Source organism: Felis catus, chromosome B3, assembly GCF_018350175.1.
Source record: "Felis catus isolate Fca126 chromosome B3, F.catus_Fca126_mat1.0, whole genome shotgun sequence".
Classification (NCBI taxonomy): Eukaryota; Metazoa; Chordata; class Mammalia; order Carnivora; family Felidae; genus Felis; species Felis catus.
The window spans coordinates 71,572,006-71,596,105 of NC_058373.1; the positions used below are offsets into that span (position 1 = coordinate 71,572,006).

Below are 24,100 nucleotides of genomic sequence, written 5' to 3' on the forward strand. Positions count from 1 at the left end.
CCGCAGCTCCTGCTCCAGAGGCAGGTCCCGGCCGGAAAGGCCCCCTCGAGGAAACAGGGCGCGGTCCCAACTGCACAGAGGCTCCAACGCCGTCCTCCTCCCCGCCCCCTTTCCGCTGCATCCCCCGCCAGTCGGTGTAGCAGTGTACACAATCGCAAACTGACCCCACCCAGGATCTAAAACAGGATTCAAAAGAACGTCTTTGCGTCTTCTACCAGCTCCCTATCATCAAACAAGGGGAGGGGAAGAAGCCGGTGAGAAAAACCTCTCTTCCCGCCGCCCTGCGCGTTTCTGCAGCCTTGCTCCGAGGCCGAGGTGGGTTCACATTTCGCTCCTCCTCCTTGTCAGTAGTTTTACCAAGAGCGTTTTGTCCCGAGGAGCCCCTTCTTAGCAGAGTCAGTGTGGGGCTCTTCGGGGAGGCGTTTGCGGAATCGGGTTGGAGCTGCTGAGGAATGGGAAGGAAGGTAAAAGTCCTGCTCTCATACGACTTAGCGAGTCTACATTCCCGCCCTGAGGTTTACTTCCCGCAGCTGAGCAGAGATGGCAGCATGACAATCTGTTGCCTAGAATGTGGGCTCAGAGGGGGACCACAGAATTGGCGGACAGAATGGAGGCGGGGAGTGGGGGGCGGGTAGGGGGGAGCCTGCACTTGCTCCAACCTAAGGATTCTTTACCTGGTACCCAGGTGGATTGCCAGATTGATGAAGCAGGCCTTGTTCTTTTTTGCCAGCATAACTGGCACTTGGGGCTGATGTTTTCATTTTCTGGTTACTCACATCTGTCTCCTCACCCTTAACCCACCCTCAGCCAGGGCTGAACTTCTTGGAGACACTGCAAACAACCTCTAACCCAAGCTTTCTTACTAGAATGTTGGGATCCTTGGCCTTCTTGCTCTGAGACAGCATGTCATATGGTAACACATGGTGACACATGGGCGAAACAGAGCATCTTTATTTAGGAAGGACAGTAAAAACAGTTTTAGCATCATGCCAGGGACTAGGGAAATCGCAAATGAGGCAAGACCCTCCCTCTGTGTTGTTAAGAACCTTATAATCAAGTCATAAATGTAATCACTAGAAACGCAAGTGACATAATTACCTGAATAGCACTGGCCAACTAACTTCCCAGAAGCAGCCTCAGGTATTCAAAGAACTCCTTAACTACAGTTACTAACTAGTTAGTGCCGAAGGACAATTTTGATACACTTTATTTTAAGCAACTCTTTTACAGATAAAGAGGGAGTAAAATATTTTTGAAATTCATGGAAATAGTCAATAGGTTTCCCTTAAACAACAACTTTCAGTGGCACCTTTAAAATACGCTTTAATTTTCTAGAAATTGCTAGTGTGGAATACGAAAGCTGTGCGGTGTGTTGGAAAGCTTCTAGGTCCTGGAACACCAGATGTTCCTTGGAGAATGCATGTTATCTTTCTCTGTTCCTCAGTTTCCTTATCTGTAAAATGAGGGCTTGATAGTCCTCCAGGTCTCCCTCTTTCTTATTCTAGGACAGCTTGGGGTGGCAGTGTGTAAATGACCCTTATATAAAAGAGGGTACTCTAGTAATGTGGAGAAGAGCTGTAGTTTGGCAGAGAAGATGGGGAAAAACCATTCCAGGAAAAGAAGAATGTTTCTGGCTATTGTTGAAAGGGCAGATGTCAGGTTATAAGCAGGCAAAGGTAAGAGATTTGTCAAGCTATTGTTGGAAGCATTTGCCCATGCGATTCAGAAATTAAAGTAGATGGTTAAGAAAGTGGACCATATCAGGCCAGTAAAACCCCTCAGTAGGAGTTTTCACTTAATCAATATTTGAGCAAAGAGCAATTTCTGTTAATAGTAATTCTTACAAGAACACCTTGAGATACCTGGGAGAGAGAATGGGCACAAAGCCCCACATTTGTTGACAGTACGTGTGTAATTTTTGTCTTTGTTTGAAAATACACAGGCATGTAAGCAAGAGTGTGGCTTATTTTCCCCCAGTCATACTGACCCCCCCCCCCCACCCATTCCTGGAGATGTGATCCTTCTTTTCATTGGAGCTTCATCCTCTTTTAACCATTACTTCTGTTAGTCAATAAGTTTCATGCTTATAAACCTAAAAAAAAGTTAGAGTTAAAACAAATTTAGAGATTAGTCATTTCTCTCCATCACCTAATTTTATAATTAGTGTTAAGGACAGAATTAAACATATGTACTCTGTCTAAAGGGTAAAGGACACCAGCACTTGAGTCCTTAGAAGGAGAACCCCAGGCTTCCTGTGTCTACATGCAAGGAAACTAGTGGCGTGAAGAAGAGACACAAGAAAAATTTCAGGAAGAGGGGAATGACTTTCAAATTCAAGCTGTCAGAACATTTTTTAAATATATGAGTGGGTTTTTCTCAATTGACAATTATTCACACCTATTAAAATTACTGAAAACATATAGATATAATTCCTTGTTGTAGGTATTTAGAAATACAAATGAGTAAGCACTTAAATGCATTAAAATTTTTTTTTAACGTTTATTTATTTTTGAGATAGAGAGAGACAGAGCATGAATGGGGGAGGGTCAGAGAGAGGGAGACACAGAATCCAAAACAGGCTCTAGGTTCTGAGCTGTCAGCACAAAGCCCGACGTGGGGCTCAAACTCTCGGACCTCGAGACCATGACCTGAGCCAAAGTCGGCCACCCAACCGACTGAGCCACCCAGGTGCCCCGCACTTAAATGCATTTTAATGAAATAGTCAAACTCCCCCCCCCCCCCGCCCCAAACCTTTCTTTTATGTTTTTCATCATAACCACATTGTGCCAAGCTGAAAAGAAAGGAAAAATCATGGGACCGAAAGCAAACCATTCGCCATTCACCTAACTGGCTTTTTGCATTGTCACCTATGTGGGGGAGGGTGTTAATTCTCCCCAAGTTGTCAGGTGAAATACCACAGGCAAAGAAGGGACCTGGCTGTGTGCAGAGGCCTGAGGTTGCTCCCAGCAATACAGCATAAAGCTAACATCAGAGGCTGGTCTGTTTGTGTGAGTTGGTGTTTGGCCTGGTGCCTCAGGCCATGGGACTGTGTGTGTGTGTGTGTGTGTGTGTGTGTGTGTGTGTGTGTGCGCGCGCGCGCGCGCGCTCGCGTTTTAGGTGATTTATCAGAGAAGGATCCTGTTAATCAAGTCCTCTTGATCTCCACAGACTGTGGGAGTTTGCTACTGCTTCACTGTCCAGGATTGCTGAGGCCATAGGGGTGTTGCAATGGGCCTGGCTGTGTCCTCCACACTAAATGACTGACTAATAACTTTAATTTTTTTTTAATATGTGTTTATTTTGAGAGACAGAGAGAGAGCAGCAGGCAGGGGAGGGGCAGAGATGGAGAGAGAGTATCCCAAGCAGGCTCCACACTGCCAGCACAGAGACCAACAGCATGGGCCTTGATCCCATGAACCATGAGATCCTGACCCTCAGCCGAGCCGATATCAAGAGTCAGACGCTTAACTGGCTGAACCACGCAGGCAACCCATTAACAACTTTTTAGAACTCAGCTCTTCAGCGTCTCTTTAAATAGTGATATATGATTAATTTAAAATAGGTACCACTCTCAAATATCAGGTTTGCCCACAAAAGGAAAGTGAGGACTAAGGCACCCTGTCAGGTGCAGGTAGAGTCCCCACTCTGTGGGCCCCTTGTCTTGTTGATTCTCTTGGTACCTAACAGACTTTGAACTTTGGTATTTGGCAGAACAATCGTGTGGATCAGGGACACGCCTGTCCCTTCCTTTCCAGAGACTTCAGTAACCCTGAGGCACCAGGTACTGAGAGAGAGGCAGTTTGTGGTTGTGTGCTCGGCCCTTTTCTCACTCCCCCAGACTTTTTTCCTTTTAGCTCAGACTTTGGCACCAGACTTTTTCCTTTTAGCTCAAACTTTGGCTGGGGGGTGCCGGGAAAAGGGAAGAGAACAGGGGGAAAAAGTGAAGCTCAGGCAGGGCTGGGCCTCAACACAGCTGAAAAGCCAGTGAAGGTTGTCCTTTTCCAGGCTCTCCGTGTTGCCCACTCTTCTTCCTCCTCAAATCCTCAGGCCATTCCAGTTGCCTAAAACCATTCTTCAGCTGGGCCATAAAGCCCATGCCCAAGCATGTGTGAATCACAGACAGCTGTTTAAGGAGTTTATCCTCCTAGGAATTTTGGCATTGGAACAGGGACCAGTACCTAAGAAATGAAGGTCTATCCATGGGCTTTCAGGATTTACCAGTCAGCCAGAAGCAGAGCCTTCCTGGTAACCTTGGAAGCCTTCCTGCTCTATGTGGGAGTCAGGCCCGCCTTGTCCAGTAGCTGTTGCCAAACCCAATTGTGTTTGTAACTCTTAAGAGAATCCAGGAGAGTTTGTGGTTGGGATTTCCAAAGTGAGATCAGATGGTATATTTCTAGAAGCAATGAGAGGTAACAAAAAAGCTTGGGGACTAGGAGTCAGTCACTCTTTTAGATACTAAGAATGCAGAGATGAATGAAACCGTTATTCTTCTCTCTAAGGATTCCATCTAATGGAGAGACAGAAATCATCAAAGGGTGATGGCTAACGACCTGTTTCCTAACCTGAAGTAAAGCCAGATCCATCCCACCCATGTTGTAAGAACTCCAGATCAGCTCGCATTCTTCCCTGAGCATTCCTGAAGTTCCCAGGGGGTGCAAACATGTTTGCAAACTAGCCCCTTTAGCCAACATAGTGAGGCTGCCATTTGGTTCTTTCTTACTCCAGCTCCCTGGGGGAGGTCTATCCCTGCCCTAAAAGGGTCCCATGCTGCTGAGAATGCTTGAAGATGCCAACACACAGTGTCCTCTTCCTTTTTGATAGAGCACACGGTCTGACCTGTTGCTGTAGTTCTTGTCCAGACTCGACTCAACGCTGTCTCAACAGGAGCCTCCTCCAGGAAGGTATTTTGCCTCCTGCCCCACCCCCTACACCACCTGCAGTCAACCATGTAGCGAACTTGTTTACAGTGGTTTGCTGTGTGCTTCCTGAATCTTAGAGAGATTTCATGAAACAACCTTGATTTTTATTGTAGAGCCCTCCCTGTAGGCCCAGGAGGCCAGGTCAGAGGGGATGTGAATGAAGCACACCATATTCCTTGCCCAACACCGGTCCACGGCCTTGGCATCTTTCTCCCACCTCTTATCATGGCCTTCTCTATGGATGAATCCATCCCTGGAGCGTCACAGACTCTGACACAAATAGGCTTCACTTGGGCTGACCCACTAGCTTTTCACCCACACCAGGACCCACCTGAAGTCTAGAGTCAGCTTGGGACCGCTGCTCCATGCTGGCCTCAGCACGGTGTGTCCTGGGTACAGAGAATCCCCCAAAGGAAGACGTGGGCAACTCCTCCTGGGATCGGTGGGACTGTGAAGCACCTGGCAGGACTCAGAGAAGGCGCCGCTCATGCTGAGTCTGGAAAGATGAGTAGATCCGCTCCCCAAAGATGAGGGGTTTGAAGTCTGCCTAAACCATTCCCCTGCTGTTTGATCTGGGAGCTTCCTGACTTAACGTAACACCTACCTCACACAGTCCTGGTGACAGTTAAATATGATCACGTATGTGAGAGCATCATAAAACGAAAGGCAATGACTGTAATTATTATGATTATTATGATGATTTCAAGTACAGTTATTTTATTGGCAGGCAGCCTGTCTTTACTGACACCTTCTCAAAGACAGGCAGGCAGAAAACAGGGGTATGGATGACAAGAGAAGGTTGGGGATTTTTTAAAAAAGAGCCCTGTTGGAGATGCCACACCAGTGTAGATGGTTGCTGAAGGTCTGTGAAGCAGTTGGCAGCCTGCAGCTACCTGATATTTGAAACTATAGGATCTTTATAAAGTGACCCCAGTGACCTTTGGCTCAGTTGGCTTGTTTCTATTCAAGCAACAAATCCAAATCTGCTTTGTGAGTAGATGCAGTATCAGTGTTGCACTGATGGTGGAGATAAATTTCGCAACTGTGTTACAAGGAACAGAAAATTGAGTGCTTGTGATTTATCTCTTGTGAACAGGTTAGGATGAAAGGAAGGAGAAGCCCAGGAAATACAGCCAGGAAACTTCTGAGGGTTAGTAGCTGTAAGGTTCAGGTCACAGGCAGGGTATGAATAGCTGTCACGTAACCTTCTCTGGGAATACTTTCCTGGTTCTGTGAAGTTGATGAAATAGCCTACTTAGCATTTTTCATGAAACAAAATTATGTGGGTAAGAACAAAGGACAGTGAAACAGCATCGTCTTACTCTGCAGGCTTTCTCCAAGGCGGTTCTTGGAGATGGCCCATAGGATCAGAAACAACATCTTCTGGATCCAGATTACTGCATGTCCTGTCATGGGCAAGAGTCAGAACCACAGACATCAGAAATAGGCAGCTATGGGGCAAAAGGCCATGTTTATCAAACTTGGCCTTCCAGAACAAATTTCTAATCCATTCAGGTGGGTTAATATTTGACCCAGTCATGCCCAGGGAAAAGGTGAATGACTCTCCTTGTTTGTCCAAGAGCAGTGTCCTTGGTTTTCATGTCTCTGCCAGGATCAGAGATCTTTAGATCTAGTCTTCCCACCCCATTTATCTGATCACTATATAATCAGAACCAAAAGGGGCCTCTAGGTTCACACAGCTGGAACTCATCTCCAGGAACAAACAGCTGGAACCCATCTTCAGTTGGAGGGAAACTTCCAGACTTTTGTAAGATTCTTCCTCCTGGGTAATCTATTTTTCTGTTTGTTTATATGTATACTATTTCTAGACATCCATCCACTTCAGTGAAACCATTTTTTCCCTTTTAAAAACTCTTGGTCCAAGTTCACGAATTAAGAAGGAAATAAGTCAGATTCTAAAATGTAAAATGCAAACAGATTTCTTCTGGAATAGCCTAAATGTAGAAGTAAAAGGAAATTAGTGATACTGGGAACAAGTGGAGATTTAGAAGGGATTCCTAAATTGTGATAAAGTCCCCACAGATCTGGGAAAAGCATTTGCTGAAGGGTATCTGGACCCCCACCCCTCCGCCCTGATGTCATATGTGGCTTAACAAGGAAAGAAACAGAAAGTATACTTTTACCTTTGTTTTCTTGTAATCTTTCCTGCTAATTCTTTCCTTAAGAAAGTTTTGGGTCTCTTTGAAAGCACAATAGAACAACACATGGCAAAAGCAAAAAAAAAGAAAAGGTACACTGCAGGTTGAACAGAAGAAGGAAGGAAAGGGGACAAGGGAGGAATATGCATTAGGTGTCCTGCTTCCACTTTGGAGAATATTGCCCTAGGACAAATAAAAGTGTGAGAACATATTTATGGAAGCTGTAACCATAGTCACTGATCATAAACTGTCTAGTTAACTCCCTAGTGAATAAAGTTTGATAGATCTCTTGAATACAAAGCATTGCCTGTGAGGAGAGAGAATATTAGTTTTTGTGAAGATTAAAGGATTGTTTGAGGCAGAAGGTAAAGTTAATCTAGAAAACAAATTGTGGGTCAAATTCCAGTAAGAAAAATGTGATGGTTATGTGCTTGGGTGTGGAAGGACAAATGTGAATGAATTTGACCACCAGATCTCTGTACCCTTGGCCTAGGCAGATTTGCTTCCCCACCACAAATAATCTCTTACTTGTTTTCTCCCAATTCCATTTGACCTCTCTTTAGGGGAAGTTTAGTATTGAGTATATAAGTGAGGAAGTTATGAGTGGGAGAGCAGATGTTGTTACTGGTGGCCCTAGTGTATACTTGCTAGGATTGGTTTCTGGGTGGCTGAGGGAGTTAAGATTGCAGTAAACCTGGGCAAACCTCAGCTAAGTTGTTACAGAATGAATGTACAAATGCTGCAAATCAGAAACAAAAATATTCCTTAACCTCTAAGGCTAGCACATGAGGGCCTTCAAGCTCCAACAAGCAAGCGGTTTTTTAGGATGTGAAGTTCCTGTGTCGTGTCAGTCCAATGTCTTAACTAGAGGTGGGCTGTAGGCTTGGCTTACACACCAAGCCTTAAGAGATGATGCGTCTCAGTCAACCTATCATCTGTTTCTTCCAGGTGGTGCCTTGTGCCACCAAGTAAACTTAGACACAAACTTGTCTCTGCAATTCCATCCTGGTGGAACTAGAAAAGGCTTTTATGCTTAATGAGAACCATGGAGAAAGAGGCATTTAGAGTTAGCAACCCTAAAAGTTTTACAGATGAATACAGTAGGCCTGGAGAAGAAAATGAAGTCAGCCATTAAAAACATAATTATTGAGGGTCTACCATGAGGCAGACACTGTGATTCAAGGTGACTAATATCGACTCTGCCCTCCTATAGATTACACACCAGTAGGAAACACTGACAAGTAAACAGGTCATTGTTGGCCCAAGATCACATAGATAATGGCTTGGAAATGGCACCGATGAAACCTGACAAGAGATAACCTTTATTTTATTATATCCTTGTGGACAGATCAGCTTCGTGACTTTTGCTTTAACACTTATATCTAGTAAAGTGTCCTTGATATTAATATCTAAAGCATAGAGTGTTTGGACAGACACTCTTGGCAGACCTGTCAGCTCATACTCCCTTCTGGGAGCAGTGATATCCCCACAGCCTGTTAACACTGGCACTTCTACAAGCACCCATGGTCTCCTCCCCAGCGTGGAAACCCTTGGCAACATTCCTATCCACCACTGCCACCTAATGACTCTTTTGGGTACTACCAGCTCTGGTTCTACTTCCTGATTTTTTTTTTTTTTTTTTTTTTTTCTTTTTAACTCTGGGATTTCTCCCTCTCTGGCAGAGAGGTGTTGACTGTGTGGTCTCTAACGTCCCTTCTGCCTTGACATCCTGTTATTCTACAATACCTTTGATGTTAGAAGGCATTGCTGAACAGGAAACTTAGTTGATTACAAGTCAGTAAAACTTTGATGAGGTCTTCCAAAAAAAAACTAGAAAAAGAAAACACAGCCAGGAGAATGAAAAGTGCAAGTGTAAAGAACTTGGTAGATACTGTATTGGAGCAGCAACCATGTAGGAATACTTGTTATTCTTTTAGGAGTGGCTCTCCTCCCTGCAATGATGTGCCACTTTCTTGCTAAACTTCCAAGAACACAATTTCACTTGATTCTATTACAAATGATACTCTGTGTGCTTAATGGAAACCTTTTCAGCCGCTGGTTATTTCAGTATTGTAGAATGGTCAAAAGATTCCTCAGTGTCTAATCTGGTATTTTTCAACAGTGTACCAAATTTGTTTATAGTTATTATGAAACAGACAAGGTGGATCAATGCCAAATGTTGATGAGAATGAGAGCTCACTTTGCTTACTCTGTCACATGCCTTCCATGTAACCAGCAAAACCCTGGATCATACTCCCAGGGCTGTTTAGCAAAAGGCTTACTGCTAGGACCTATTGCCTCTGTAAGGTCTACCAAAATAATTTTATATGAAAATAATGTTTATTGACTTACACACAAAAAAGCACAACATAAAAATCAATAATTAATTTAATATCTATGATAATATACCATCTATTACTAAATTTAGTATTCAAAAGAATTATATTACATTCAAGAATAATTCAAAGGTCAAAATTTTCTCCCATTATGAGAATTTCTCAGTATGTGTGATGATTGCCAAAAAAACCTAGCTGTTCATAAATTAAATTAATTACTCACAGACAATTTGAGACACAAAATTATAAAAATCAGTTTCAGATATTCAGTGAAAAGTCATTTTTTTTATTGTTGGATATGGGGCATTCACATGTATTTGATATAATGTGTAGGACTATGGTGTTTTTTTTTTCTGACTTATGTAGAATCAAGATGATATTTTTCCTCAAATTTTTATTTAAATTCTAGATTGTAAACATATAATGTAATATTGTTTTCAAGGACTATGGTGGTTTTAAAAGGCACTGAATACTCTTTAAGGTTTTCTCCAAAGAACTAAAGGTATAGTCAGAAACTACTTGCTGCAAACACCAGATATCTTTCAATTCTCAAATCTACAAATTTCATAAGAAATACAATCTTAAAAGTCCATAAAGAATTTCTTCTCTATTTTGTTATCATCTATACTTGTTTAATTCTATTTTTTTTTCTTGAGAGAGAGAAAGAGAAAGAGAGTGCAAGCAGAGGGTTGGAGGGAGAGGGGGAGAAAGAATATTAAACAGGTTCCATGCCCAGTGTGCAGCTGGACATGGCTAGATCTCACAACCGTGAGATCATGACCTGAGCCAAAATAAGAGTTGCATGCTTAACCAACTGAGCCACCCAGGCGTCCCTGATCCTATTTTTAATTATCTATCACTGAGTAAACATCATGTTCCAGGTAAAAAGCACCTTGTTTACCCTGTGGGTGTGTTTGAGTTTCTGACACACTGCCCCTGGGATGTGTGAGTTCTACAGTTTGAGATAGACAGCTCCTGAGAGAGAATGGTGGCGATCCTATTCTCCTTGTTCTTCCTCTGAGAAAAATTTGAGAAATCATCGCAGCAAATCGTAAGGCCTTCGACTTGAAAAAGTCTAAGGAGGGGTGCCTGGCAGGACTCTTGATTTCAGGGTTGTGAGTTTGAGCCATAGAGTTTAAGGGGGGAAAAGTGTCTAAGGAGTTGTTTTTATTTTGTTTTTGTTTTTATCACAAGGTAACATCATTTGCCTGTGTGTAAACAGTCTGCGTACATGTGCAGGAAAAATTAGAAAATATTCTCTGAGGGGCGGCTGGGTGGCTCAGTCAGTTAAGCGTCCCACTCTTGATTTTGGCTTGGAGCCTGCTTGGGACTCTGACTCTCTCTCTCTCTCTCTCTCTCTCTCTCTCAAAATAAATAATTTTTTTTTAGAAAGAAAATGTTATCTGAGAATGATTCAAAGTGTCCCCAATGCATAAAACAACTGAGGATAAGCTTTTATTCTTCTTCTTCCAGTCCTAAGAGTTGACCCAGACCCAATTCCAAGCATTACATGGGTTCTTCCATGTTCCTCCCTGTTCGTTCTAAATAGCACCTCATAATTCCACCTTTGGCCATGAAACACCTACTTCTTGGGGAACTAGGTCTGCCTCCTTTCTCCTGAGGATAAAACTGCTCTCAACTGCTCTCCTCACAGCCGGCTTACTAACTGACTTGAGTATCTGACATCCTGTCTTCAATAGTCCTCTGATCGACCCTTCCCTGGGCTCAGGGTTCCCTCTAAGTACCCCTTCTTCATAGCTCTCGCCTCCTATTTTACTGTCTCATCTCAGGAAATTGGAGCTCCGTCCCTTCTCCCTGGATGCACCATCCTCTTTCAGGGAGGCATTTGGTGTATCTTGATGGTCTTTGTGTTCCAGGACCTAGCACAGTGTCTGGTACCCAGTAGGGACTTACATAAAGGTTGTTAATATGTTAATCAGTGAAGTAAAGAATGTGGATGGATTTTGTAATACTGTGATTGATAGAAAGGTAAATAGCGATCCTAAGGGATAGGAAAGAATGGTTGGGGCAGGGAGTTGTGTTCAGGAAACTTTTAATTCGACTTTGCAAAGGAATGGACTGATGAAACGTTTGAGATTAATGAGGAAGGGAAAAGAAAAGATGTATTTAGGTGACTGAGGATACCTGATTCTAGAAGCTCTGTCAGAGAGGAAAGTCCCTGTCCTTTTAGCCTAATCTGGCAATGCCATTCTGTGCCCCGACCACACTTCCTTTTGCCCTTGGCAGGAGCCCCTGTTGGAAGAGATGGTGATGGGCCAGGGTCCCCTGTTGTTGATCTTCATGCTGGGTCTGGGTCTGACCCCGCCAACCCTGGCTCAGGATGACTCCAGGTACAAACACTTCCTGACCCAGCACTATGACGCCAAACCAAAGGGCCGGAATGACAGATACTGTGAAAGCATGATGGAGAGACGAGGCCTGACCACACCCTGCAAAGACACCAACACCTTTATTCATGGCAACAAGGGCAGCATCAAGGCCATCTGTGGAAATAAGAATGGAAACCCTTACAGAGAAGCTTTAAGACTAAGCAAGTCTCCTTTCCAGATCACCACCTGCAGGCACGTAGGAGGGTCTCCCCGGCCTCCCTGCCGGTACAGAGCTACACCAGGCTTCAGACACATTGCTGTTGCCTGTGAAAATGGCCTGCCTGTCCACTTTGATGAGTCCTTTTTCCGTCCATAACCAGCAGGCCACAGCTGGCTCTGCTCCCCTTTCCTTGCATTTCCCTCCACACCCCAGAACAGTGGTGGCAACATTCATTGCCGGGGGCCCGGAGAATGACCTGCCTGGATCTCTTGCTTTCCTTTTTACAACATGCTTAAGAAATAAAAATGACTCTGAAATCAGTAAGAATCAAAGTCTTCTCACTGATTATTGGCCTATAAATCTATTAAAACCCCATTTTCTCTACTCAGCTGCTCCCTGAGAGGACTGGATACAATAGAAATGCCCTTTTCCTTATCAGTCAGTTCCTCATTAGTCAGTAGGGAGGTGGACTTTAGCTTTGTGTAAATAAGGTGGTTAAATTCATCTTACAGAAAGAACTAGGAAAATTCCAGGGCTTATGGCAACTAAGCAGAATTTTCAGAAGGGGCAAATAATAAGCCCAATATTATTTTTACAAATGTTAAACCTTGAGAAAAGTTGAGGACTAAATACCAACAGACTAATCACACTTTCTCTCTTTCCCACACCCATACGTGTAACCCTGCATCAATACCAAAATCCATGCAGAGTAGACACCTCTTATCTTAAGCAGGAGCTAATTTTTTTATGTTGCCTTGAATGGAATACTCCCCGGATATTCTCATGGCTATTTTATATAAAGATCAAAAAGTGATTATTATTCATTCATTCATTCATTCATTCATTATTACAGTCTTTTCTCCCTAATCTCTTACTTTATCAAATAATGTCTGGCAACTGTGAGATCTTTGGGAAGGCATAGAAAGATTCCAAGCTTATTTTTTATTCTTCTTCAACTAGATTTGGTTTTCAAGTAAACAGAAACTTAAGTTAACGACATTCTCTTTGTAAAATATACTTATCAGTCCACAGGTTAAGTGATTAACTTCCTGTTAACCTAATTCCTATCAACAGGTGTCTCAATATTTTATTTAGAAAGCAGTTGATAAATTACAGTTATAAATTACAGTTTGCCATCTTGTGAATGTATAACTGTCGTGGTCACAGTATCCCCAGTGGTGGCCTCCCCTGCTGTCCACATTGCTCTTAAATGGGCCAAAAACCCTGGTTTCTCAATACTCAGGTTATAGATCAGTGTCTAGGTGCCATCTGGGAGAGCCCAGCCTCCCTGAAAATATTCAGATTTGGGGAGGAAGTGATGGAGAAGTAGGTTACAGGTGTATACTCAGCACATGAATCTGTCCGCCTTGAGTTATCTATTTCAAAATTAAAAACACTGTCATTAGAGAGAAGAATTTTCCAAACCTCCTTATTAGAAAATGTGCCTTATCATAAAATCTCAAAAATTCCTTAAAGAGTAAGAAAATTCCAATTTGTGGTAGAACATTTGGACGCTTTCTCAGGGTCTCCAACCAGTACTATGTCCTTGATATGAGGCAAAGTGACTTCCATACAGATCATTGCCCCTCTCTTGATATAGAAGGTTAAAGGCACAGACCATTATTATATTGATCACACCATATCTGAGAAAACTCATGTCTTCTCCAAACATCTGCTTAGAGCATTACCATTGCAAACTCTGCTCTAGTGTTGGGTCAAATGACTGTTTCCCCAGAGATGACATGGCAACAGGCTGTGGGTGCTTCCTGTCCTACTTTTGGAGCTAGTAGCAGCTTGGTGGCCAATCCTAGCACTTTTTGCTCTGGGTCTCTTGTTCTCTCACCGTCAAAAGGTGTTTAGAATGAAATGTCAAGTCACAGGCAAGTCATTTCATCTGGAGTGAATCATTTGAGGAGTTGCAGTACTGGTCAGCTGTACTTTATTGACTTTGCAAGGGAAAGAGAAGAAAAACTTCAAAAATGTCAAGTCCTTTGAGGAATGGTCACATTCAAGGAAGAAACTTCAGTGCAATTTGGACAGGACAAATTTCTCTAGAGACACAGCAGAAATGCTAGTAGGTGAGATATTTCAGCTTAAAAGGGGCCTTGTAATTTCTTGGGAATATAGGTACTCTACAAAATAAGGGGGAAGGGATCCAAAATGTATGCAGTTTGGTGCAGTTATTCATTATTTTTATCAGATTGAAGGAAGCAAAGGAAAACAAGAGGAATGGAAATTATGAAAAGATCATTGCCAACATTTAGTAAACACTATCATGGGCTGGGCGTTGTGATAAGCACTTGACATTGATTTTATCATTAATTCTTAATAACATCTCTAAGAGATGGCTTTACCATTATGCTCATTTTACTTACGAGAAAATAGGCTGAGAGATTAAGTAATTTCCCCAAGGTCACACAGTTAATGTGGCAAAGCTAGGCTTTGGGGATCACCATATAGAAATTAGTTCTTATTGGGAGTCAATCTGGTGCAGTGGAGAAAGACTTTGGGACAAACTCTGACCAAAAACTATGTGTTGGGATGATTCAGGCATCATTTGATTTTCTGTAGTACCTAGCACCCTGAGATGTACCCATTGACGTCTACATTGGACTTCGGTTCGCAAATATTTTCCCAAGTCTTGTTAAATCAGTTCGTTATTGTGGCTGAAGCCATGGGTTTGTTCTTGTATGAATAGTTCAAGTTTTCTCTGTAGTCAGTTATTTTGCTGAACCATGATCTTGGTCACAAAGAAGGATGAGAGAAAGTAGACAGAACTGTGCAAGATGAGAGGTGCAAGATCAGATCTGGGAAAAACAACCCAAAGTACGTCATTGTGATGAAGCCATTACCCAAGTGCTAAGTGTGCCTTCAGAAGTTTTATCCATGGGTGCTGGGGTGAGGAGTAAATTGAGCATCATTTCTCCCATCCATCCTTCTTCCCATGACTCCTTCACTTCCCTCTTTTCCTGACTCCATCTCTCCTATCAGCTGCAGGCACAGCAATATGACATAGAGCTTTACAACTTTCTGTGCACAGGCAAAAGGTGGCTGTGAACATCCAAGGTGGCATGTAAAAGAATGATTGGTTGTGTTTCATCCTGTCATTACCACTAACCAAAGTGTAGGCTTTAGGTGGAACAGATCGCAGGTTCCTCATCAGCCATTTCAGTCACTTAAACGCGTGATCCGGCATCAGGAAGCAGCACCTTTGCAAACAAAGGCCAGTAGTGCCCGTATATGTCAACCCAGGGGTTCAGCTGAGGCCAGCCCTTGGACTGCACATGTAGAAATGGGCCAGTCTTCCTCAAAAAAATTGCCTTTGCTATTGGGATGCTCACTCCCTGTTGAATTGGAGATTTTTTTTTCCCCTCTACTGAGTCAACCCTGCCTCATCATAAGAGTCAAGTAGTTCACAGTTTGAGTTCATGTCAGTCCCAGACTGACAGCCAGAAGGTAGCATCTAGCTAGTGAGTTAGTGTGGTAAGTGACTCCCACCTCCACTCCCACCCTATTCCACCCCTGATTACATTCTGTTGCTAGAGAGAACCAACTCTGAGCACAAACATCTATAGTACCTTGGATATTTGGGACGTGGGGTGGGAGAGGCAATTACAAGATGGCAGAAAGAGTACAGATTTTAAAGCCACATAGGCCTTGGATTCCTTTCTTTAATTAGTCCCTAGCAGCAATGTTCTGAAACTATATCACAATGCTTTCTTTGTCATTGCTCCAGAGGTGTTTGTTTGTTTGTTTGTTTGTTTGTTTGTTGACTCTGTAAAATAAATGTTTATTTCCCACCATCAAGAGGTGCCAGCACAAAGATCCTGCAGCCAGAGAATACAGAGAATTACCAACAGCTATTGACAAGACAGGCAGAGCATCAAGGATAGATGCAGGACAATGGAGTATATCAGCAGGGCCTAGTTTTTTGGGTTGTACATAGAAACAGAAAAAGAAAACCCCACAATCCACATCCTTTTTTGTGGAGCTTGTGCTATTTATATTTCTTTATTTATTTTTAAATGTTTATTTATTTTTGAAAGAGTGAGAGAGAAAGAGAGAGCATGAGCAAGGGAGGGGCAGAGAGAGGGGGCACAGAGGATCTGAAGCAGGGGGCTTGAACCCATGAACCGTGAGATCATGACCTGAGCTGAAGTTGGATGCTTAACCGACTGAGCCACCCAGGTGCCCCTAGATTTATTTTTTTTAACTTTGTTTTAAATGTTTTATTTATTCTTGTGAGACAGAGACAGAGTGTGAGTGGGGGAGGAGCAGAGAGAGAGGGAGACATAATCTGAAGCAGGCTCTGAATCTGAGCTGTCAGCCCAAAGCCCGATGTGGGACTTGAACCCACGAACAGTGAGATCATGACCTGAGCCAAAGTGGGATGCTTAACCCACTGAGCCCCTCAGGCCCCCCAAGATTTATTTTTTTTAATGTTTCTTAGCTTATTGGTTAATTCCACAAGCCTGGAAAACACCTTCGCGCTCTATATCCATTTCACTTCATTTGTTCACAAGCTCATGCATTTCGTTTATTAGTTTATTCAGCCAATATTTACTACCTTTAGTGCACTGAGACTTTATACTCTGCTTTTGTAGGGTTTCTTTATGTAATATTAACAGGATTTCCAAAAGGCCCTGATTTTAATATCATAGGAGAATAGCCAGTTAAGAGGAAAATTAAATATTAATACTAATACTAATACCTAATACTGCCCCGACCTCTTTTCTGTACTTCTTCAATTCCAGATATAAGGAATTAAAATCAGTTCATCAGCTTTCTTTGACATATCTTGAGTCTAGTGGCACCTGGGTGGCTCAGTCAGTTAAGTGCTAAGTGTCTGACTCTTGATTTTGGCTCAGGTCATGATCTCACAGTTCGTGAGTTCATGCCCCCATCAAGCTCCGCAATGCCCATGCAGAGTCTACTTGGAATTGTCTCTCTCTCTCCTTCTCTGTCTGCCCCTCCCCTGCTCTCTCAAAAAAAAAGAAAAGAGAAGAGAAGAGAAAAAAGACATATTCTGAGTCTCTCCAAATTTTTGGGAATCAGAGTCTCCAGAGGACTCAACACTCCAAAGATCACATGACTGTAGAATTACCTCAAGAAATAGTCAACTCCAGTTTCACTTAGCTCTGCCTTTTCTTCCTGTTCACGCTCTAACCATACAGGCCAGATACAATGGACAGCCACCCGGTCAGTGTCCATCCTCAGTTATTGTGCTCAGTGCAGCAACTTCTCTCCATAAAAGAGAACGACTCTTGCTTCCAGAAAAAGCCATGTTTACATACTCTTTGTTCTAGCAAAAGCAAGACAAGAAAAGTCGTGAGCAGAGAAGAGTGAGGATCTGATAAGGTACAGATAAGGAGGAAAGAGGAGACTAGAGTTGAGGAAATGACAGTTTGCCATTCTCTTCACCTCTCTCCGGTGCCCAAATCTTACCTTCCTTTCTCCTTCCCCTTGGGCTTCTCTCTAGGCATCTCCAAGGTCGTGATGGCTCTCCAGAGGATTCATGCATTGCTTCTGCTCTTGCTACTGACCATGCTGGGGCTGGTGCAGCCCTCCTATGGCCAGGATCGCATGTACCAACGATTCCTGCGGCAACATGTGGACCCTGAGGGGACAGGTGGCAACGATGCCTACTGCAACTTGATGATGCAAAGACGGAAGATGACCGTGCGTCAGTGCAAGCATGTCAACACTTTCATCCATGAAGACATCTGGAACATTCGTAGTATCTGCAGCACCACTAATATCCAGTGCAAGAATGGCAAGATGAACTGCCATGAGGGTGTAGTGAAGGTCACAGACTGCAGGGAGACAGGAAGTTCCAGGACCCCCAACTGCAGATATAGGGCCTTGGCAAGCACCAGGCGTGTGGTCATTGCCTGTGAGGGTAACCCCGAGATGCCTGTACACTTTGACAGGTAGACACCATCCTGCAGGGGTGACAACCCAGCCCTTGGCCTTCAACTTAATGTGTAAACTGCAATGAGTAATGCATTTGAGCTGCCCCAGGCTCTGTCTCCTCTACTTCTTATTCTTTTTCTCTTTATAACCCATTCTGTTAAGCACATTGTATCAAAGAGAAATGGAGACATAAAATGAGGCTGGGCTTTTCTATAGTAAACTTTTTTGCTTTCTTTTATCATACTGGTCAGTTGAGCTCTCTCATCAGATCCTATCCTCTGGAATTTAGTCATTATCTGTATTTATATAGCACTTCAAGCATTTCAAAGTGCTTTCATCTAAATGATCTCATTTTAATAGTACAGCACTCCTGTAATGCTGCCTGTTGTATGTAGGAGCCCAAAGTTAAGAGATTTGCTGAAGACCATGAAGTTAGTGGAATAACTGAGACAGAAATCCAGTTGAACTGACTACCAATCCAGGGCTTTCTCCACTTCATCACAAGGAGCGTTTTGAAAGTAACTGCTTTTTGTTGTTTCCCAGAGTCAGCTGTTGGGAGAAGCATTACAAATTTGGAAATGTATGCTGGCAAATGAGAACTCTATCTGTGTGATTTGGCTCCCTTGTTATGCTGGGCTCTAATAAGATCAGGAAATGATGCGAGGAATTTTCTTTCTCTCTCTCCGCGACTTTTGAATCACTCTAATAAGTCAGAATATTAAAAATGTACTAGATCATTTATGACTTATTCACTCTTCCTGACTGAAATGTTTTTCATGTTTTCCTTGTAATAAAGGACATAAACTGCAGGTATCTGAGAAGGCTGTGCTGTCGTTCTTTTGGGGGGATTATTTTTTCCCTTCTGGGTAGGGAATAATTCTTTGCATTCTTAAGTTTATAAGTATGCACACACCTTAATATCCTCATAAACTCTGGTCAAAGACTAATGCCTATCAGATCCATGACCATGACACAGAAACCTTTGTCTCATTTACTCAGAGGAAGAGACCCCTCTCAATTCTTAAATCCTTTCCTTCTCCCTCTGACTGTTTTAAACAAACTGGGGAGATGTATGAAGATGCTAGGGCTAAAGAAAGGAAGTGTGTGTGTGTGTGTGTGTGTGTGTGTGTGTGTGTGTGTTTGTAAAGATAAACTGAAATCATTTGAGTTACAGCAGATACAGAAAGAAATCACTTTATAAATGGATTTGGTATACATATACATTGTGAAATAATCACTACAATTAGGCTAATTATCAAATCTGTCACCTCACTGTTTTGTGTGTGTGTGGTAAGAGCACTTAGGATTTATCCCTTTAGCAAATTTCAAGTATATAGTACTATTTCACCACCTGTTAAACAAAAAAATTAACTGAGTAAAATTTTTTTAGCTTGTGTATTTATTTTTAGTAATCTCTACACCCAACATGGAGCACAAACCCACAACCCCAAGATCAAGAGTTGTACACTCCTCAGACTGAATCAGCCAGGTGCCCCTTAACGGAGTACATTTTGAAGATCTTATTGGCTTTACTCAATGATTCATGGATCAGGCAGCATCCAGTCTAACAGATAGAAAGGAGCTCCAAGGAGCTATACAAAATTAAGACTTTTATATGCAGGAGGAAGCGGGAACAAGGATGTTATACTAGGCAAAAAAGCAGGTCCTATATTGCAAGGTAACTTTCTTTAAGGGAGTGGTAGGAATCTATTAGGCAGATTATTTAACTAGTGCATCAAACAGTTTCTGGTTTCTGGGAGAGCCAAAACTAGTTTAAGTCTCAATTTGATGATGTGGGGCTTAGCATAAGCAACTCCATTTTGGGCCTGTTATCTTGTTTTAACATATCTACAGTCAGTATGCTATACATCAGATCTCCAGAACTTATTTATTCATGATGAACATCTCCCCATTTCCCCTACCCTCCCAAGCCCCTAGTAACCACCACTGTACTCTGCTTCTATGAGTTTGACTATTTTAGATTCCACATATAAGTGAGATCATACAGTATTTGTCTTTCTGTGTCTAGGTTATTTCACTCAATATAATGTCCACCACGCCCATCCATGTTGTCAAAAATCACAGGATTTCCTTCCTTTTTAAGGCTGAATAACATTCCATTGTATATTAATACCACATTTTCTTTATCACACACTTTCTTTATCCATTCAACATCACTAACCATCAGGGAAGTGCAAATCAAGACTGCACTGACATATCACCTCACACCTGTTATAGGATGGCCATCATAAAAAATAAAAATAATAATAGGTGAGTGAAAAGTGCCAGACAATTAGCTTTTTAAATTGAACAGAGGTGCCTGACAGTAAGCTTTTGATTGCCAAGGCATCCATTCGAAAGACATCCATCTCAAATAAACATACTGCCAGCTTTACAGCTAAATAAGGAGCTATGCTGTCCCACCCATGAACTTCCCCTTTTAGCCTTGGATGACCTAGATAACTGACCATTTGTGTGACCCTGCTTTTCCTTTCCCAAGCTTTAATTCCCCCTCTTATATTTTAAATTCACCAATAAAAACTAAACTCTCAAAATCGTAGGCATACCACCCATGATTCCAACAAAGGCAGAGTCTGCACACTCCTTCTCCACACAAGAGCTCACTGTATGACTTTGAGTGTGCCATGTACCTTCCAGAATATATGATTAATAAGCTTTGTTTTTTCAAAGTTCACAGTGGTTGTTGCTGAGATGTATCCTGCCATCATAATAAGAGCCACAAGGGCCAGTCCAGCCACAAGATTGGCTCTGGTTGGGGAAATGTCTGTGGGGGCTCAACACAAATCATGCAGGCAATGTACATGCCTCCAGGGATCCCTAGTTGACGACATCACGATACAAGAGCTGAGTCCAAGACAAAAGACTGAGGATATACAGAAAAGAGAACCCTCCTAACTACTGGTGGGAATGTAAACTGGTGCAGCCATTATGGAAAAAAGCATGAAGACTCCTCAAAAAATTAAAAATAGAACTATCCTTTGATCCAGAAATCTCATTTCTGGGTGTTTATACAAAGGAATTGAAATCAAGATCTCAAAGAGATACCCACACCTTTATGTTCATTGCAGCATTATTCACAGTAGCCAAGACGGGAAAAAAACAAAAGGAGCATCAGCAGAAAGAAATCTTAACTGAATTTCCATCATTTGACTAAAGCAGAGCCTCCTAAAAAAAATGGCCACCACTAACTTCCCTCCAAAGCAGTCTCCAGACAGGAGGTGTTTCAAAAAAACTGTGTAGAGTTGCCTGGGTGGCTCAGTCAGTCGAGCATCCCACTTTAGCTCAGGTCAAGATCTCACAGTTCTTGAGTTCAAGCCCCACATCAGGCTCGCTGCTGTCAGCACAGAGTCTGCTTCAGATCCTCTGTTCCCCCCTCTCTCTATCCCTTCTCAGCTCGTGCATGGCGCTCTCTCAAAAATAAATAAATAAAATGTCAAAAGAAAGAAAGAAAGAAAGAAAGAAAGAAAGAAAGAAAGAAAGAAAGAAAGAAAGAAAGAAAGAAAGAAAAAAGGGAAGGGAAGGGAAGGGAAGGGAAGGGAAGGGAAGGGAAGGGAAGGAAAGGAAAGGAAAGGAAAGGAAAGGAAAGGAAAGGAAAGGAAAGGAAAGGAAAGGAAAGGAAAGGAAAGGAAAGGAAACTGTGTAAATGAGGTTTATCAGAACCCTTCATTTGTCTTCCCTAAAAGCCCATTTGTTTTTCCCTTGGAAGTCTTTCCCCACTCTCTTTCCCCTAACTAAGTTGGTTTATAAACTTCTATCTCTAGCTGGTCAGTGAACCTCTTCATCACAATGCTCCTGCATGTGTACAATTAAACCTGTTTTCTTTTTTTCCTGTGAATCTACCTATTTTCCTCCCAAAGATGTGTTTGGAAATGTATATATAGAGTGAGGAGGAAGGATGAGAAAAGAATTCTGTCCTTGGCTCAATCCAAGTAGTCGTGAGAGTCGGTAAGTAAAAGAAACAAACTGAGGTGCCTGGTTGGCTCACTTGGAAGAGCATACAACTTTTGATCTGGGGGTCAGTCATGAGCTTGAGACCCATGTTGGGTGTAGAGATTACTTTAAAAAAGGCAACCTTAAAAAATAAATGAATAAAAGAAACAACCCATGCTGGGCACATAACTCACTTGTGGAATTTACCGTCGACTCTTGTCTGTATGCCCTCTGCTTATGTTCTACTGACCTTCAATCCTTCAATAATGTATCAGACCCTGTATTACCTACTGTTTTCAAGTGTAGAGGTAGCAAAATTTTCCCTCCTTCGTTTCTAGGTTCTTTGACTGTTGTAACAAATAAACTGGCATAAAGCAAATTAGCAAGAGAAATTATAAGAGAAGTATTAAGGCACAAGTGTATTTCTGCCTGAATGTGTTTTTACTGAGACTTCAGAAATTCATCCAAAGCCTAATAAAAATAATGAATTGTCTTTTTTTTCTCACATACCATTTCTCTCTGCATAAATAGTTATGGAAGATTTTAATTAGAACATTATGAATAATAAAAGATAACATTTATCACAACTGTCCAGACAATCAAGATGGGGTTAATTATCGAAAGGCTAGAACAAAGCATTTTATTTGTCTCTCATTTAAGAATTCCCAGGTAAGTGGTATAAGTTATTTAGGAATCCCATTTCTTCTGTTACATTACTCTGCCATCCCCAAGGGGAGAGGTGTTAAGCTCAATTGTATCATACACCCCTTTGGCATTCTGGTGAAGCCAATGAATAATTGAGAATAACAATAATAATTAAGAACAAGAGAATATTTTTAAATGCACAAAATAAAATACATTGGATTTTAAATGAAATTAAATCAAATATTTAAAGTTTGTGATATAGTAATATATGTGTTTATTAGTGCATTAAGTAATAATATCTAAATGGGGGTCTAATCACTACTGTAGTTTTGAGTATGATCAGTGCAAAATATTTTGAGATATTTGCAATGACTATAAACTGATATCAAAGATTTCCACTGTTTTTAATTCAAAAGTGAATAATTGTTTTTTTGTTTTTTGTTTTTGTTTTTGTTTTTTAATTTTATTTTTTTACAGTAATCTCTACACCCAACATCAGACTCGAACTCAAACCCCAAGATCAAGGGTCACGTGCTGTATCGACTGAACCAGTCAAGCGCCTCCAAAAGTGAAAGAATTGTTAAATTTCAGTTGCAGGTTAGTGAAAATAAAGATGTTAATTTTCCCCCCTGTGAAAATAAAAAGGAAACCTGGTTTAGAATGGCGTGGGGAGGCCAGCAGGGGGCGCTCCCATACCCCGCCACTCACGCCAATTACAGATCCTACGGAAAGACTACTTTGCAAGTCTTAATACTTTACAATCCCAGCAGGAAGATAAGCTTTCCCTCCCTACTAGGGAACAGCCCAGCCAATTAAGACTGTCACAACCCAGCCAATGAAAAGCCACTACACCTCCAATTCCTAGTTTACGCCAATGGACTGTTTGTTTATAACAGGCTTCCAAACTTCTTCCTTTCCTCTAGAAACAAGTGTTCCTCTCCTTTGTTCAGGGGACTGGCCTATGGTTTTGCTGTAGCTTGCTTGTCCTTGACTATAATTCTCTGCTATTCCTGAATAAGCCCATTTTTGCTGGTAGAATAACTGGTAGTTTTGTTTTTTAAGGTTGACACCCCATACCAGTTCATGGATCCTATAAATTCCATTCCTGTGGTTCTTGGAAGCCCCTGGATTCCAGGTTAAGACACCCTGAGACATAATGATCATCTGCATGAGAAAATTTATCACTATGTTTTTGGGAAACAGCTGTACCAAAACACTGAAAAAGTGAATAATGGTCAACAAAAGGATATATCAAGGAATTAATAGAAAGGAGCTAAAGTCAAGGAAAATGTTTAAAGAAAGAATATAATTAACAAATGGTTTTAAATTTGTATTCAAGGATAATATCTCTTTAGGAACTCAAATCAGAAGCCACAACCCAAGCAGCTTCTGTTACAAAAGCTGGTAGAACTCTAGGAAGCAGACCAAATGAACAGCTCTCAGAAACAATGGTTAACTCAGTTTCCTGGGTTGCTTTGGTAGTTGATTTCTGCAGATATAAAGGGATATGTTCCTACAGTTCAGTTCAGGTTGTTTCCCAACTGGCTTTATTTCAGAGAAGCCGTAGAATTTATGGCTTAGCCCATAGTTGAATGTGTGGATATATGCTTTGGTTCACAATTTTTCT

The 24,100-nt window shown here is 41.9% G+C and overlaps 2 protein-coding genes across 10 annotated transcripts; both read left to right on the forward strand.

Moving 5' to 3' along the window:
• Positions 1 to 178: 178 nt before the first annotated feature.
• ANG (angiogenin) lies at positions 179 to 12,284 on the forward strand. Of its 5 annotated transcripts, XM_019832749.2 has the most exons (4): positions 257 to 315; positions 3,712 to 3,781; positions 4,822 to 4,901; positions 11,662 to 12,284. In XM_019832749.2, exon 4 carries the CDS (start codon positions 11,680 to 11,682, stop codon positions 12,118 to 12,120), a length of 441 nt encoding a protein of 146 aa, XP_019688308.1. In that variant the 5' UTR covers positions 257 to 315; positions 3,712 to 3,781; positions 4,822 to 4,901; positions 11,662 to 11,679; the 3' UTR covers positions 12,121 to 12,284. The 5 variants fall into 5 exon arrangements, with proteins under 5 accessions (XP_019688306.1, XP_019688308.1, XP_019688304.1 ...); XM_019832747.2 differs by lacking the exons at positions 3,712 to 3,781; positions 4,822 to 4,901 and having other exon boundaries at positions 179 to 315; XM_019832745.2 differs by lacking the exons at positions 257 to 315; positions 3,712 to 3,781; positions 4,822 to 4,901 and adding an exon at positions 6,573 to 6,706.
• RNASE4 (ribonuclease A family member 4) lies at positions 180 to 18,695 on the forward strand. 5 transcript variants are annotated; one of them, XM_019832754.3, is made up of 3 exons: positions 264 to 315; positions 4,822 to 4,901; positions 17,444 to 18,695. In XM_019832754.3, the coding sequence occupies exon 3, from the start codon at positions 17,461 to 17,463 to the stop codon at positions 17,896 to 17,898; it is 438 nt and encodes a 145-aa protein (XP_019688313.2). In that variant the 5' UTR covers positions 264 to 315; positions 4,822 to 4,901; positions 17,444 to 17,460; the 3' UTR covers positions 17,899 to 18,695. The 5 variants fall into 5 exon arrangements, with proteins under 5 accessions (XP_006932755.3, XP_019688313.2, XP_019688311.2 ...); XM_006932693.5 differs by lacking the exon at positions 4,822 to 4,901 and having other exon boundaries at positions 180 to 315; XM_019832752.3 differs by lacking the exons at positions 264 to 315; positions 4,822 to 4,901 and adding an exon at positions 6,562 to 6,687.
• Positions 18,696 to 24,100: the final 5,405 nt, after the last annotated feature.

Bases quoted from the DNA above. Each gene is read 5' to 3' on its own strand.
- ANG (XM_019832747.2), top strand. From the start codon at position 11,680: ATGGTGATGGGCCAGGGTCCCCTGTTGTTGATCTTCATGCTGGGTCTG.
- RNASE4 (XM_006932693.5), top strand. From the start codon at position 17,461: ATGGCTCTCCAGAGGATTCATGCATTGCTTCTGCTCTTGCTACTGACC.